At 40.4% G+C, this 17,068-nt stretch overlaps 1 protein-coding gene across 4 annotated transcripts in view; it reads right to left on the bottom strand.

Annotated features, from left to right (window-relative positions):
- LOC122798203 (sodium channel protein type 4 subunit alpha-like) overlaps nucleotides 1–17,068 on the bottom strand; it is a 2,607,519-nt gene that overhangs the window by 2,403,598 nt on the left and 186,853 nt on the right. For all 4 annotated transcript variants that reach the window (XM_044066954.1, XM_044066957.1, XM_044066953.1 and 1 more), the window contains exon 2: nucleotides 14,448–14,769. In XM_044066954.1, coding sequence (XP_043922889.1) covers nucleotides 14,448–14,717 — 270 coding nt within the window. In that variant the 5' untranslated portion in view covers nucleotides 14,718–14,769. The remainder of the gene's footprint in view (nucleotides 1–14,447; nucleotides 14,770–17,068) is intronic.

Raw genomic sequence — 17,068 nt, forward strand, 5'->3', positions numbered from 1 at the left:
CAGCCAAGTCACTGGCACTTCCAGGAAGGTGAAGATCTTATTGGGTTTAGGCAGGATGGAAATTATTTGTTGTACAGTGCTTGTTTGCATTGCAGGGGACTATGGGATCTGCATTTACATTCCTATGACTAAATATATTATCACGTGTAGCTTTTATTCTTTATAGGTTGTTGTTATTGCTCAGTCTTTTGGCTAAGCAGAGTGTCAAATTATGAGAAATATAGCTGCATGTCTACAGTGGTGCTATAGTATGACCACAGTTGTAGCCTCATAGATTTTAGCCACTACACACGCACACACACACACACACACACACACACACACACACACACACACACATGCACGCACGCACACACACACACACACACACACACACACACACACACACACATGCACACACACAGGCACACGTACACACGCACACACACTCACACACAGAAATGCTTTATACTCTGATTCACATGTTTGTGAATCTCAGAAGAAATGAGTCAACATTATTTGCATGCCATCTGCACAGCTGGTGTCCCCTTGGTACACCATGCATCATATGATGTTTATGAATCATGTAGGGCATGGTATGTGGGTTTTATCATGCATCATATGATGTTTATGAATTGTGTAGGGCATGGTATGTGGGTTTTATCATGCATCATATGATGTTTATGAATTGTGTAGGGTATGGTATGTGGGTTTTATCATGCATCATATAATGTTTATGGTGTAGAGCATGGTATGTGGGTTTTACCATTTATCATATGATGTTTATGAATCATGTAAGGCATGGTATGTGGGTTTTATCATGTACCATGTGATGTTTATGAATCATGTAGGGCACGGTATGTGGGTTTTACATGTATCATATGATGTTTATGAATCATGTAGGGCATGGTATGTGGGTTTTATCATGCATCATACAATGTTTATGCATAGTGCACAATGAGTGCAGGTTTACTAGGATAAATACCTTGGAGAGTATAGGGAAATTTAAAAAAAATGAGCAAAAATTACATTAATGGTGCAATGAAAATGCGGTAAAGTATGCCTACAGTAAACGCCATTGTAGGTCAGAACTTTCATATGTGGGAACATGATATGTACTTGCTAACATTGTGGACTGATGTCACAGTTATAATGAGGAAGACCATTCTGGAAAAATGCCCCTAAACTCAGTAGCCCTGAAAGATAATCTAACTTGGGATGCCATATCTAAGTTACAGTGCTTGAGAAAGATGTGATGAGATATCAATGCCACTGCAACACAGATGTCTTCCAATGACACATGTGTAAATACCCCTAGTGCCTTAGTGCCATTGCTCAGTCAGAACCATATGACACATAATAAATTACTCTGAACATGTGGCTCATCGGGGAAGAAGTACTGTTGAGGTCCAGAGATTGGGTTTATTTATATATTTTAGATATTTTTGCATGGAGAATATTGGATAAAAGGAATGTGCTGCTTTAAGGATGGGTGTGTTTGTGTGTGTGTTGACTGACCAACGAGGTTGCTTTTGAGTGCATTTAAACAGGGCAAACATGTACAGGATTATCTGATGAAGTTCATAAGAAGTGAACAAAAGCACTAATCTTCTTTATGTTGTGTTTATTAAAGTTCAATAAATTGTAGTTTTACTGTGGATTCCCCTGAACCAGCTTTTGTTTTGACTTTTGTATATATATATCCCAGATTAAAATCATTTGAGAAAGACTACCCCCTTGCTTCTTTGATTTTGGACACTCCTCCTTGTCCCATCTCATCAGCTCAGTCTACTGAGTACAGAGAGAGCATTTGGGAAGGCCATCCCCCTTAGTTTATTAATCTTCAACTATCTTTGGTTTCCTCCCTCTCCACTTAATAAAAAATGACACTTTACTCAGCTACTTTTACTGTAATTGTGTTCTTCCTACTTTATTACCTTATTTTTGCTGTATGCTACTAAGTGTTCAAGTGATTTGAATCTGCTGCATTTATTACTGCTTGTTAGTAGCCTGATTAAATGTATCTGTTATTCTAAGCATCTTAGATTTGGTGTTGGCACTTGTGCTTCAGGCCAGTTACCTTACATTTAAGAGGGTTTTTGTGGTCTACACTCTTGTGGACAAACCCTTATCAAAACCCTTTCTCCATAAGTTCACCCAAATATTTGGGACACTACATCTGGACAATTCTCATCAGTTTCTCCTGCCAGCCTGGTTGACATGAACATGTTTACTGACAGCCCTCTTCTCCTAGCACATAATTCTTCTACTTGCAAGAAATGCATCTACATTTGTAACCTAGAACACATGCTCCCTCGTGCCACAGTCAGTACTCCTGACAAAGAGGACGGTTTACAATGCAAACACCACAACTCCCACATTGCATAGCCAAGCGCAGCACACACACACACACACACACACACACACACACACACACACACACACACACACACACACCTATGCTGAGGTCCTCAATAAAAACTTACATAAACAACAGAGACCCCCAAAACACACTCAGAAACATTCCACACACAACACCAAACATATCACACACACCAGACAACATACCAGTGTCTCACAAACATAGCTCATAAGGCAAAACAATAAACCATTACAGCCCACAAGGCATAACAATAAACCAAAAATACTAGTCATTGCTGATTCAATTGTGAAACACAGCAATGCTCTGCTCACCAGGCTCGACAAGGAGAAGGTCACTGTCAGTTGTATGTCTAGTCCTAGAATCCACCACATCATACAAGCACTTAAGTCTCTCCACAACAAGTACAAGTATGACTCTGTCATTATCCAAGTTGGTGTGAACAACTTGAGAAGTACCTCCCTGGACTATATGAACAGAGACATGACTGAGCTCTCAGAGTATGTGTCCCAGGTAGGTATGACCCTAGTCCTAAGCAGCATCCTACCTTCACCAAGAATGATACCACAATACCAACAAAAAATAATTGACTTCAATAATTGGCTTAGTTTCTGGTGTCATGCCAATGGGATTCAGTATCTGTCTGCCTGGGATGACATGGTTGGCAGGCCTTGATGGTTTTCCAGAGATGGCCTCCATCTGTCACCACTGGGATTCTGAATCCTGGTCAAGGCTCTTGCCTCCCCCATTGTGCCTTTTTTAGGCAATGTCCCAAAGACAAATCTTCTGACATCAAAGATCTGTCAAAAAGCAAACTAAAGGTCATGCTGCTTAACACTAGGAGCCTTAATCTGATAATGCACTCGTTGGAGGTTCTCCTTGCACTGGATGATGCTGATGTCTGTGCAGTCATGGAAACTTGGTTCAGGGCTGTGGAGAGCACCCCTGCTTTACCATGCTATACCTCATTCCGTACATTCTAGCCCCAAAATGAGGTTAAGACGGCTAAGGGTGGTGGAGTCTCTATCTTCATTAATAACAGACACACCTTCAGACTGGTTTGTCAGCAAGAAGCACTGGAACTACTCCAGGTGCAACTGACAGTTGGCAAGACACCCATCCAAGTTATAGCCAGCTATAGACCCATCTCCATCACTCAGGACACCCACTCTTCTTACCTGGATCTACTTGACTCCATCAAGGTACCCCCTATCACCCTGATCCTTGCTGACTTCAACTACCCCACCATAGACTGGGTGAACCATTCCTGTACTAATTCACTCACTCAATGATCCCTTGACTTCATCTGTTATAATGCATTTAATCAGCTTGTCTCATCCCTCACAAGAGGAAGTAGCATTCTGGACTTGGTTCTCACCAACATGGGTGACTGCAGCACCACTCCCATAGTATGTTCTTCTCTGTTGAGATCAGATCATTGGACTGTCTCGTTCGAAGTTTCTATTCCACCCAACCCTCCCCCCAGCCATAATCAAGTTAAAAAACTTCTGGAAATACTTGTGGAAAGTATCACATATAATTCCCCTCCACAAAGGCGGACCCTCCACAGAACTAACCAATTACCGCCCCATAGCTATTTTCTCTCCACTCTCCAAAATACTAGAGAGATGCATACAGTCTCAGGTTTCAGACTACCTCCTTACTAACAACCTCCTTTCCAATACTCAGCATGGTTTCCGACCAAACCATAGCACCACCACTGCCTTACTCTCCTTTACTAACACTATCCTTCAGCATAAGAACAATGGCTATCTCTCCTCTGCTACTTTCCTAGACCTATCTAAAGCATTTGACATGGTTCCACACAAAAAACTTATCTCTGTCCTCAATAACCTATCCTTGTCTCAATCAATCACCAACTGGTTTCAGAGTTACCTGTCTGACCACCAACAATCCATTGTATGGCAGAATGACATATCTCCCCAACTACCTGTCTACATAGGGGTTCCCCAAGGATCCATCCTTGGACCCCTACTCTTCTCTGTTTTCACCAATAATCTAGCCTCTGCCACCAAACATGGCACACTCATACAATACGCAGATGACTCAACCATCATCTGCTCAGCCCAGTCCTACCCAAACTGCAAAAAGTCACACAGGAAGCCTTTTCCTCTGTTGAAACTTGGTTATCCAATGCCCAATTAATACTCAACCCAAACAAAACTAAACTACTCATCTTCCAACCCACCAAACATTCTCAAAACAACTCTCACTTTAACATCACAGCAAAAGGCAACACCACTATATACCCAACTGAACACACCAAATTGCTAGGAGTGGAAATAGACAATAAACTAAAATTTGACATTCACATATCCATGACCATAAAAAAAGTCCACAAAAAACTAGGAGCGTTATACAGAAATAAGCAACTTCTCACCAAAGCAGCAAAGATTTCAATAGCAAATTCCCACCTTATCTCCACCCTACTTTATGCCTCTCCAATATATACCAACCTAAGGCAATGCAATCTAAACAAGCTAGAGACCTGCTACAACAAAATCGCCAAATTCGCCACAGGGGCATCCTACCATAGTCACCACTGTCTCTCACTTGTTGAACTGGGCTGGCTTGAACTCCCTCACCTCCTTCAATGGTATCAACTCTCACTCGCCCACAAACTAGTAAACCATCCACTAAATGTCCCATCCCTCCAGAATCTACTCCAACCCTATCGCACCACCAAACCACTAAGATCCAGCAACAAAAATCACTTGCAGATCACTAAAGCCAGTAACTCTGCTGGTGAAGCACTATTCTCTTGCACCATAGCCAAATTATGGAACTCCCTCCCACCCACAATTACCTCCATACCATCATACACCCACTTCAAAACTTTACTAAAAGCGCACCTAAAAACATCCTAGCTATGCCCTTGCAACTCCCACTCTAATATCACCCACCCCATCCAACCACTACCTTTCTTTCCACTCCACTAACTACCTTCATTATAGCAAGCTCAGATGCTCATAAGCCTAGTACTTATTATACAGCAGGAACTTCTTATTGTAACCTTTGTTAATGTCTGTTATGTACTTCACAAATAAAGATTCTAGTTGTCTACTGATGTTCTATGTTCTTCATCTGTAAATATGTTGTAAGTAATTGCTATGTTAAATTGTTAATTGCTATGTAATCCAATGTAACTACTGTCTGTTTATTTTAACTGTGGAGCTTTTCTCCCTGGACCTCCACTGAAAATGGACCTATGTCCAGTCGGATACTCCCGGTCAACAAATGTAAATAAATAAATAACTTCTCAAAAACTGTCTACAACCTCCTAAGGGAGGGTATCTGTAGCTTCACACCACCGCCCTCCTCAGAGGATGTGGACAACTATGCTGAAGTACACCAATGCAGTATACAATCACCTATACAATTGCATGGACTCAGCCATACCCAACGAACTAAAACCTGCTCCTCAAGGAAACACAAACCTATCTGGTGGACATCCTCTATCAATAGGCTTTGCAACAAAAGGAAAAAAACTGTTGTCCAAGGGTAAAAAAGAGCAAATTCCAAATTGGACAAACTCCCTCCTTAGCCTCAACAAGCAAATTAAATCACTAATAAAAACCTCCAAAGTCAATTACCAATCGAAACTAGCCTCCTAAACAAAGGAAAACCATAAAGCCTTCTTCATTATGTCAGGAACCTCCATGGCAAAGCCCAGGTTTGTTCCGAATTACTACTTAACAGTATCCCTCACACTGACCCTGTTGACTTAGCCAACTTGCTAGCAGATAGGTTCAGTGCAAACTTCACCCCCCCGTCCCACCCAAAGGCTCTTTTAATATCCCTGCTACTTCTCCCACATCTCACATCTCCATAGATCAGTTGTTAAAGGCCCTATCCAAGGCAAAGTCCACAGCTTCCATGGGACCTGATAGTATCTCAGGCTGTATTCTGCACCATCTCCAGCAAGAACTGGCTTCACCATTGAGAAACCTATTCAATCACAGCCTAAGTACAGGCTTCATTCCAGCAGAGTGAAGAACTGCCAATGTCATCCCCCTGGACAAAGGTGGTGCCACTACTGACCCAAGAAACTATTGCCCTATTAGCTTGTCAAGTCTGATCTATAAAGTCATGGAATGTATTATTCTGGATCTCACAAACAAGGACATAGGCAATCTCCAAGCACTTGACCCCACCCAGTTTGGATTCATCAGTGGCAGATCTTGCCTGTTGAACCATGACTTCTTTGAGACTGTCACCAAGGCCCTGGATGAGGGAAAGTCAATACATACACCTTACCTTGACTTGGCCAAGGCCTTTGACACAATCCCCCACTTTGGCATCATCGAAAAGCTAACACAACTTGGCATAAATCCCTATCTAATCAGGTGGGTGGCCAACTGGTTCACTGACTGGACCCTCAAGGTCAAAATAGATGCCTCCACCTCTGATAGCAGGCCTGTCACTAGTGGGGTTCACCAGGGATCTGTCCTGGGACTCCTACTGTTTGGCATCTATTTCTCAGAAGTCCACACAAAGACAAAAGGCCTGTGGCTGACCAAGTTTGTGGATGACTGTAAGCTGAGTGCTGTCATTGACTCTCCAAATGATGTTAACATACTGCAAGAGGGTCTCACATCAACTAATGACTGGTGCCAAAGTCGTGGTCTCAAGCTAAACACAAAAAATGTGTCATCATACCATTCATCAAAAACACGGCCCCTACTGATTACCACATCAACAGTAACCCCCTAAACACACAACCTGTGTAAGAGACCTGAGTACTCAGGTTGATGAAAATCTCACATTCAACCATCATATAGTGGCAGTGGTCAGAAAAGCCTTTTACTTGGTTCTCCTCATAAGTAAATGGGATTGCATCCATAAAAAAGGAAGTTATTACCTCTCTATACTCCTCCCTCATTAGACCAATAATTGAGTAAAACTCTCCATTTGCTATGTACCTCTCAAAGCATCTGCACCAACTGGAAAGACCACAGAAATACCTTACAAAGAGAATCCATGGCTCCCAACCCCTGTCCTATGTGGACAGGCTCAAATCACTATCACTCTACTTGGAATTGTACAGCTTGCTGAGGGGTGATCTGTGTCTGGCCTACAAGGCAATCTTGGACCCTGCCCTACTTGAGATGCTCCATATCCATAAGTCTAACTCCTTTCACATTACCCACTCGAAAGGCCTGAATCTAATTTGTGACATCAGCAAAACCTGCTGGAGAGACAGGTTTGTCTCCCAGAGGCTGCCCCATCTCTGGAATAGACTTCTCATACATGCCAAACAGAGTATCTTGCTGACCCTCTTCAAACACAACCTTGATGAGTGGATGGGAAAACACAAATTTGTCCCAGGGGTTCCACCTTTGTCCCTCACTGACATGGACGATAGGTGCTGACTGAGGTTTTCTTTGGTGATAAACTCTTGGCTAGGCTTGTAATGGTAGCAGGGCCATTAGCCTAGTAACCTCCTATGATGCTATTAATGCAAGTGTCTGTTACTCCCCAATGTGCTGACTCTTCATATACTATCAGCCAGTTCCATCTACAGACAACCATTCTGGTCATACTCACTTTTCATTATCCTTTTCCAATGATGAGCTGTAAAGAAAACCTTTTCACAGCAGCAAGTATATCACTATCCAGCTCTACAATAACGCATAACAAAATTCAGCAGCTTTTATCCAGTGTTCAACTCAATCTGTAACTGCTTCTCAAATCTCTGCCTTTCTTACTAGTCCTACTTTACATTTACAAAAACAATTAATACTCATTACATGTGGAATATTATGCAGATACCCAATTTACAATGTCACCCATCGACACCAGCACACTGCAGTTCCTCTTCTTTAGCCCAGAAGAATAAAGACCTGGTTGAGACCAACATGGTCTAGGATCAACCAGGGCCCAAACACTGGAAGACTCAGCAAGGGAGAGTGAGTGAGTGAGTGAGTGAGTGAGTGAGTGAGTGAGTGAGTGAGTGAGTGTGCGAGTGAGTGAGTTTGTGAGTGAGTGAGTGAGTGGCTAGTGCTGAAATGCCCATCGCAGAGGAGGAAGGCAGTCTTGCCCACTGCAATGTCCGCATCCTCTGGTAAAAGAGGTATGAGGCAAGTTGCTCCCTTACAGAAAAGTGAAACCTGATCCTGCAAGCCCCAAAACATCAAATAATAAACTATCTTTCAGCCAAAAAAATGAATTTCAAAGTTCATTCAATTCAAATTTTATATATTTTTTTTTTTGTGCAGAGGGGATTTACCCCATACATCCCTCCAGCATGGGGGAAGGGGGACTCTGTCTCCCACAATGCCACTAGTTATATATTTTAACTCTAGGACTGAGGTGCACAGAAACAGGAGGAATACTGAAACATCTCAATCTAAGATTTAGTTTACATTTCCCAAAAATTCAAACATTGAAATGTGCTATTCTATTGCCATTATGGTCCTAAATCATTCAATAGGCACCCTTGGCATGCATCATAAGTCAACAGACATAAGTGCCTGATACTTCTCAGCTGCACTTGTATGGCAGCTTTATGTCATACACAGAACATGCCGGCTAGACAGATACAAAGGATCCCTGTACTATGGAATAGGGTCCCTGTCCATATGAAGCAGAGTTCATCCCTGACCCTATTCAAATGGAACCCTGACCATTGGAGGGGAAATCATAAATTCCAGACCCATGTCTCTAATGGACAGAGGTAGGCATTAAGTAAAATATTACCAAAATAACATGCCCCTCCCCCCAAAGCCCTTAGCCACCTCCAAACTAACATACCCCCTCCTAACAGACACCCAAGGTAGATGGTAGCCCAATTACATATGGTTATATGGCTAGGTTTATAAAGGCCCTGGTGGTCATTAACCTAGTATATACCTATGAACCTATAGATGTGTATAGGGGCATGTGGTCATTAGCCTAGTATATACCTATGACCCTATGGATGTGTATAGGGGCATGCATATGTACTGATGAGAGTTTAGCAACTTAGCAAGTCAGACATAAGATGAGGGCATCTTGAGCTGTTAAAAAAAAAAAAGACACTCTGTTGTATGTGACATCCCAGCAAAGTTCAACTCTCAGCTGAACTCCTGGATAAAGATAGGATTACAGAATGGTATTCTGCTTCAGACGGAGGAGACAAGAGACCTCAAAGGTCTACGTGAAGTGTTAAAAACTTAGCTAAGAGAGGGAACAAAGGAGTCAACAGAGTGTCTGGGACAAGCTTAATGGTTAGGCTGGTTTGGGGTGAAAAAGAATGCAAAAGGAAAAAAAATACAAACACACTTCAGCAATAATAAATGATTATCAGTACTGTTTAATCTTTCATTGTATTCCACCCATTTCCCAAAATGTACACACCTTCCTCTTTATTTTCCTATTCATATTTACCTTATAATATATTTCAACAAGTAAACAAAAAGAGGTCAATTTGTTTACACACCTCACTCCTTGTCCTCATAACATACTGCATACAAACTGGGCAGCACCCGTTCCCTTTTCACAGGTATTGTAATATTAACAGATATTTCATTTACATTTACTACATCCCATGCTAATTCTACTACATCTCGGCAATCTTTAATCCATCAGTAAGATGAAGACATTTTCCCTTAATGTGTAAAAATAACACCTTTATACACATTGCCCTTAGCTGCCTTTATTGTCCCTACTTCTTCTTCCCCTACTTTGTCTTATTTCTTCTTCTTCTCCTCATACTTCCATTCTCAGGCTCCTTTATCCCCCTCAGAATCCCTCCTCAGCAATCTCATGTTGTCTTATGACGTTACCCGCCTGGGTTCAGTATACTTCTCTTAAGCACTAAGAACTTTCAGTGCTGTCTTCAGCTTAAACGCCACACTTTTCTTCATCTGCAGTTTCCTTATTACTTCCTGCTTTATCATCTCTTCTTGCAACCTGTATATTTCATCTTTTCACACTCTTCACCATCAGCACCAAATATCGCTGGCACTTTCCATCCTAAATAGGCTTCTCATCTTTTAGCAATTTAACTTTGTCTCTTTAGCATTTATCTGCATTGTGGTGGTGCTGCGGTAGCATTGTCGCCTCACAGTAAGACGTTGTCCTGTTCGATTCTCAGCTAGAGTGTCTTCTGTGTGGAGACATGCGTGAATGGACGTACCATCGTTGAAGGTTGTGTGTCAGGGCCGGCAACTCGGCATGTAAAAATCTACTGTCAATCATTAGCGGACCGGAGTTCCGCTGTGGTGAATCCTAACCGGGAAAAGCCAAAAGACACAACAACAACAACAACATTTCAGGAAATATATTCTCCTTTCTGTCACACAGTCCACCCAGAATTTCCTTATGTCAAACAATACTTGTTGTTGAAGCGGTTCTATGATACACAGGGAGAGGAAGACGGAGCCCTGATTATGGACCACATGGACCATGAGAGATTAACAACTTGTGTGTTGGAAAAGACAGCCACTCAGTAAAAGTAATAATTGTCTGAGGCTACAGAAACAGCTGTATGTAAATCTGCGGATTAAGACAGCCACAGAGAAATGGAAATCTTTGGTTGATGCTGTAGGAATGCCTGCAGATACATCTGCAAGTCTGCATTTGATGTCTGGAAAATGGGATGATGGAAGTACAAATGTACAAGGAGTGCACTGCATTCTAGCCAGGTGCAACACGTGTATTGAAGCAGCAGGTATTACACTGCATCTGCCTTCAACAAATGAATACTGTTTGGAGCCAGAGAAAATCTTCTCAAAGCTGGACAATTAGCAACATTATCAACTCTTGCCTCCACCTGCTGGTATCTCTAAATGCAGGAAAGCTTTAGGATTGTGTGAGTCAGAAAGGGATGTGGGATTCATGTCTTTATTGGGATTGGCTGTGCAAAAATAATACAGTACAGAAGTGCTCTTTAAAATGCCAATCCTTCTGATACTAGAAACAGCACATTTTCCAGGACATATAGTACCATATTTATATGTTCTTCAAATTAACAAGTACAACATGCATAGGGATTCCACAGTATACTTTTCAAACTTGTATCACAAGAATTCTGGACAAAAACAAAAATGACAGGCCCAAAATCAGGGACAGATATTAATCTTATAAACTTCAGAAGTTGATAGAATAACAGGCTTTGCATTTTCATGCATGTTTTGAAGGATATGACATCTGAAATGTCTAACATTATTTAGTAACTTCAATCCTCAATAATATGTCAAAAAATATAAATTATATGAGGACCAAACTAAATACATGAGGCAAATTTCTGGACATTCTGCAAAATTCTTGGCAGTTAAGTGGTGTGTATTTGGTAGACTGAAAAATGTATTTATATTGCTCAAAACATAGCTAAATATACTCTATTATATGCAAAAGAAGAGCAATATAATAAAAATAAATATTTTGTTATCTAACATGATTTTAAAATCTTCCCTTAAAAAGTCCAGTTAATCAAATATAATGTTGGCATACTCTATCAAAATGCATTTCTACTCTAGCCAAAAGGAAATGCTATCGACGTGCATTCTACCTGTTCTGCAGAGCTCTGGAGGCATTAAAATAACTGAAACACTCGTACTTTTTGCAAAATTCAAAGCTCACATCAAAGAATAAAGTTTTTATATTCACAGAACTAAACCTGATTGTATCCATTAGCAGCTGCCTCCCTACAAATCTTCTCATGAAGTGAAGAGCTTAATTCACATTTCAGCAATAAACATACCAAATTGTGCCTATTGTGTATGTGTCATTTATTTAACCACTTGTTCTAGAATCATGTGCTTTCCTAGACTTTTCTAACTCTGGTAAAGCTGAAGAGTCATTAATCTATTTTCCACATATTTCTTCTTAGCCATTAGCCCATGACAAGGGCACGTTTTCAGCTCATTGGTTTTAACTTGCTAATGTTCATTGCAGCAGTTGGGTGTTAGCCACAGAAGCCCACAGCTAGTGTGGTTTCTACTTCTTCACCGTCAGTGGTTCACTGTGTGTGATATTTTCCTTTTTCCCCTTTCGCTTCAGTTGTGCAACTGTAGAGTGGGCATACCTAAGCAAGAGCAGTGTAGGGTGCTTGGTCCCCCTACAAAAGCATTTTTTAAAACTTTTTCATCAGCTTGAAGCTTTGACTTTTTTCTTGTTTTATTTTTTGTAACTTGAGTCTTAAGCTAATTGTATCTTAGAGAGAGAGAGTACAGCCATTCTCAGCAGCTGTTATAGGATTTTATTTAATACTGTATACTTCTCTACTAGTAACCCGACCGGTAACTACTTCAGCCAACACTTTACAAGGCACTTCTCCATCCAGCAATGTGTCTCCTCTGTCCTCCTTAGCAAGTCGTACTTCTCTATTTATCTCATTCTGTTTTAACAACCACCACAGTAGTCTTATATAGGTTCATAGGTTCATAGGTAAGTACTAGGCTATCGTCCCAAGGGCCTATGTAAGCCTAGCCAGCAAGGTTCCATGGCTTACGCCACCCAAGAAAGTTATTTTCCTGCGCCACTGTCGAGCAGGGACACAGAAGTGATCCCCGGGGTGTATTTCCTATTTCCCATCCACTCATCAACATTTTTCTTGAAGAGTGCTAATAAAGAACTTTGCTTGACATAGGATGGGTAGCTTGTTCCAGAGTATAGGAAGTCTCTGGGACAGGAATCTATCCCTCAAGTGTGTCAGTGAAGGCCATTTGTTTGAGGCCAGTAATCCTCTCTGTGAGGTACTTCTGTGGCCTTTCCAGCTGCTGCAGATGTCTTGTGAGGTACATTCCAAAAGGGGCATTGTACTCTATAATGGGTCTAATGAGTGTCGAGTAGAGGGGAACAATGACCTCTTTTTTCCTGGATGAGAAACCTTTTATGATCTTAAGATGATTGAATCATAACTGCCCAGTGAAGGATTCATTTCATCCCGCTCTCATTTTCAACATCTAAAAAAGCATCTCTGACTTCTGACAGTACCAGTCATAAAATATCAGGATTTGCAAGGAGAATCGAACACAATGTGGAAAAAAGATACCCAGATAGTTCCAATAGTAGTAGGAGCAATTAGTCTTATAAAAAAGAGTCTGCAAATCTATTTAGATGCATTACCAATATATGTAACTCTGTATGAACTGCAGGAGGAGTCATTACTGGGCAGACTGCGGGTGCTGCGAAGAGCACTTTTGGCTGACATCAAAGAATAAAACAATACTAATTTCATAAACTTTAATCGTACTTTGACTTAGGAATAGGGTCCATTCCCGTCATGGTATTAGAAACCTAAAAGATTTGGAAAAAATATGTTATTGCTATTTTCTCTGCTTCTACACTACTGATCCATTTCTCTTACTCTATGTTTTCATCACTATACCTAAGAAGAATGGTGGAGTTTTCCAGCATGCATCTTAAATTTCTACCCCATTCTCTATAATTGCCATCTTAGGTCTCATCTGAAAATAGAACATAATCTACTAGATCCAACCCTGTCAACAAAAACTACTGAATAATAGATATACTGCAGGGCCACATAGAATGCAATCAGAATACAGAAACATTTAGAATCTAGTTCTACAGTTGTGTTGAGTTTCATATGGGAATTTTCTACAGTATATTCAATGTGATTCAGATCACTCTGACTACAGCAAAATATTTTAGTTAGAGCACACTTGTATGCATTGTATCTGGCCATTGTATGTCATGGTCTGCATGTTCATGTCTATTACTTAACATGGTACATGTCTACTATCGCATGTTGACTTTTAACACATTTCTCTTTTTTTTGAATGGAAATTGAATACCATCTGGAATCAAATACTAGGCCCACTGCATATCTTGATTCAGCTCTCACATGGCTGATATTGTGCTAGCAATAATATAAGGGCAAAGTGTGAAAATCAGAAAGTACCAGCCAAAAAGAGACCACAAATAAGTATCCTATTGAAGAATGAGAGAAACCTTCTAAAGGCTGTAAATATGTGCTACCACAGCACATTTACATGGTTCATTAACTTCCCTTAATTCATTGAGCTATGAGCGTCTGTCCATTTACCTATCAGAATCTGGACAGTTCTCTTCATTACAACAATCTCTTGAAGAAAAATCATCAGTGAGGTGAAACCCCTACCTTTTTGTTGCTGTAGAATGGGTCAATATCCTCCAATGGGATGCCAATGAGATGTTTTGGAAATTCTCCACACATATGTCGAGGCAGTTTTTTACCTGCCTCCAGGTCAATATTAGGACGAGGTAGTTCTTCTTCATTTTCCTCTTCTCTATATTCCTGCTTTGCACTCCGTGCCTGCTCCTCTGCAATCCGCTTCTCAATAGCAGCAAGAGATTCGCGAGTGAACCGATGGAAGCTGTTAGTTCCCAGTCGTAAGAAGTGGGTTGCCATTTTTTCATCCTGCTTCTTCTGTACTAGAGTTCACTCCTTGCACTGGAAAGGGCTGAAAAGGAAAACTTAATTTTCATTAACAGCAAAATGGCAGATAAGTAAGCTTTACTAAACTCTGCATGACATGAAAGAAGTGATGATTTACACATAAATTTTAGTTCTTTTTGAATGTGTTCAGAGGAATCATTGGAGAGCAAAAATAAAAATGTAACAGGAATTAATGCAGAAAATTAACTTGTCATACACAGAAAAAAGGAATAGATTTTTTCTCCTTTATATTTAGTGAATCACACATTGCAGAAAGTAGTTCCTAGAAATAAAACAACATACTGGATCTTACAATATTAACAGAACTGGCAAGTAACTGTAGTATTTTTTTTCTAAACCACTTCCACATTCCTTGTTATGGATGAGTTCGCATAGCAAGAATAAATGATACAGATATTGTCGATGGGGAGCTATAAAACTTATTACTTTTAGGATATGTAACGCATTAGCAAATTTATAGTGTTACATCAAGTACACATTTCATTTAGGCTTACAATATCAATCTCAAAACATCAAATCACAGTGCTATGAAATATTTCACCTTACACATTCTATACCCCTCTCTATACATACAAAGCTGTGTGTAAAAACAAACCAAATAAAGATTTCACAACAACTGGAAAATGTATACTTACTATATCTCAATCACTCAAAATTAAATGATACTCCAACATGTTGTGTCTTTCGGCTTTTCCCGGTTAGGGGTCGCCACAGCGTAACTCCAGTCCGGTAATGTTTGGCAGTTGATTTTTACGTGCTGAGTTGCCAGCCCTAACGCACAACTTTCAACGAAGGTACGCCAATTCTCACATGTCTCCACGCAGAAGATGCTCTAGCTAAGAGTCGAACTGGTCAGCGTCTTACTGTGAGGTGACAATTCTACCCCAGCACCACCACATCTAAATTCAGGGGGTGTGGGGGGTTTGAAACCTCTGCCCCCTTACTCATGTGTACTAACCCTAATGTTAACCTTAACCCTGCTCATAACCTCAACCCTATACATTAGGTTATTAAAAACACTTTATTCAACAGTTCTACTATTCAGATAGTGCCTGTTCTGGTTTTTGTAGTTGGGGTTTACTGATATAAGTCCTTTTAAGTGGTAGAGAAGTACTTACTGTTTTGTGATTCACTCTTCACAGTGTTTCAGGTTTCAGTGTTTTGTGCATTTGTACTTTTTTCAGTTAGGTTAGCTTTTCTCTTTTATATATTGAATGTTTTCTGATGTAATCATATATGTACTGTATATATCTATATATACATATATATATATATATATATATGTGTGTGTGTGTGTGTGTGTGTGTGTGTGCAATTCACTTTGTTGAACACTTATTTATTGAACAAAATGAATTGATGTTTTTTATGCAAATATCTGTTTAATCAAACATCTGTTTTGTCGAATGCCTGTTTTGCCAAAATGGGTAAGCAGGTTTAAATTAGCAGTGTGTCCATGTGTGCATGCGTGTGTGTGTGTCTATGAGCATTTAATGATTAGGATTAGAGCAGGGGTGCCTTCTGTGTGGAGTCTGTACGTCCTCCCCGCGGTTGAGTGGTGTTCCGAAAGACATGCGTGACTGGGCGTGCCTTTGTTGAAGATTGGGCGTTGAGCTGGCAATACGGCATCGTAAAAACCTACTGCCAATCATTAGTGGACCGGTGTTCCACTGTGGCAACCCCTAACCGGGACAAGCCGAAAGACAAACAACAACAACATTAGAGCAGGGGTTAGGTAACGTGATGGATCTGATGTTTGTATGAGTGGTTACACATTAGAGTTAAAGTTAGGGTTAGGTAAAGAGATGAATCTAGTTTTGCGAGTGTGTGTGTGTGTGTGTGTGTGTGTGTGTATGTGTGTGTGTGTGTGTGTGTGTGTGTGTGTGTGTGTGTGTGTGTGTGTGTGTGTGTGTGTATGTGTGTGTGTTTGAATCTGTCTTGTTTAGAGGTAGTGATATGGAAAAGATTTTTTAAGGTATGCTGCAGGGTTAGGGTTAGGGGCAAGGTTAGAGTTAGGGTTAGCATACGTTCCTAATATGATACAGGGGGTGAAGTTATATATACCTTAACTTAAAAAAAAATCCCTTTCTGTAACCCTACTTAGATCTGAATGCTGGAGTCAGGTTTTAGTTAAAAGATGACAAAAATAAATCATTTTCTTTTTTGTGATCTCGTACAGGGTCAGTGTTTTAAGTGTTCAATATTTTAAGTGTTTGAAATATTTTGTGAATATTTTAGTGTTTGACATTTTGACATTTTATACTTTCAGAATAAGTTCATATATATTGTTGTGGCACCTGTCATTA

The sequence above is a fragment of the Protopterus annectens genome, chromosome 3.part1 (assembly GCF_019279795.1).
Source record: "Protopterus annectens isolate FY-2018-M chromosome 3.part1, PAN1.0, whole genome shotgun sequence".
In the NCBI taxonomy this organism is placed as follows: domain Eukaryota; kingdom Metazoa; phylum Chordata; order Ceratodontiformes; family Protopteridae; genus Protopterus; species Protopterus annectens.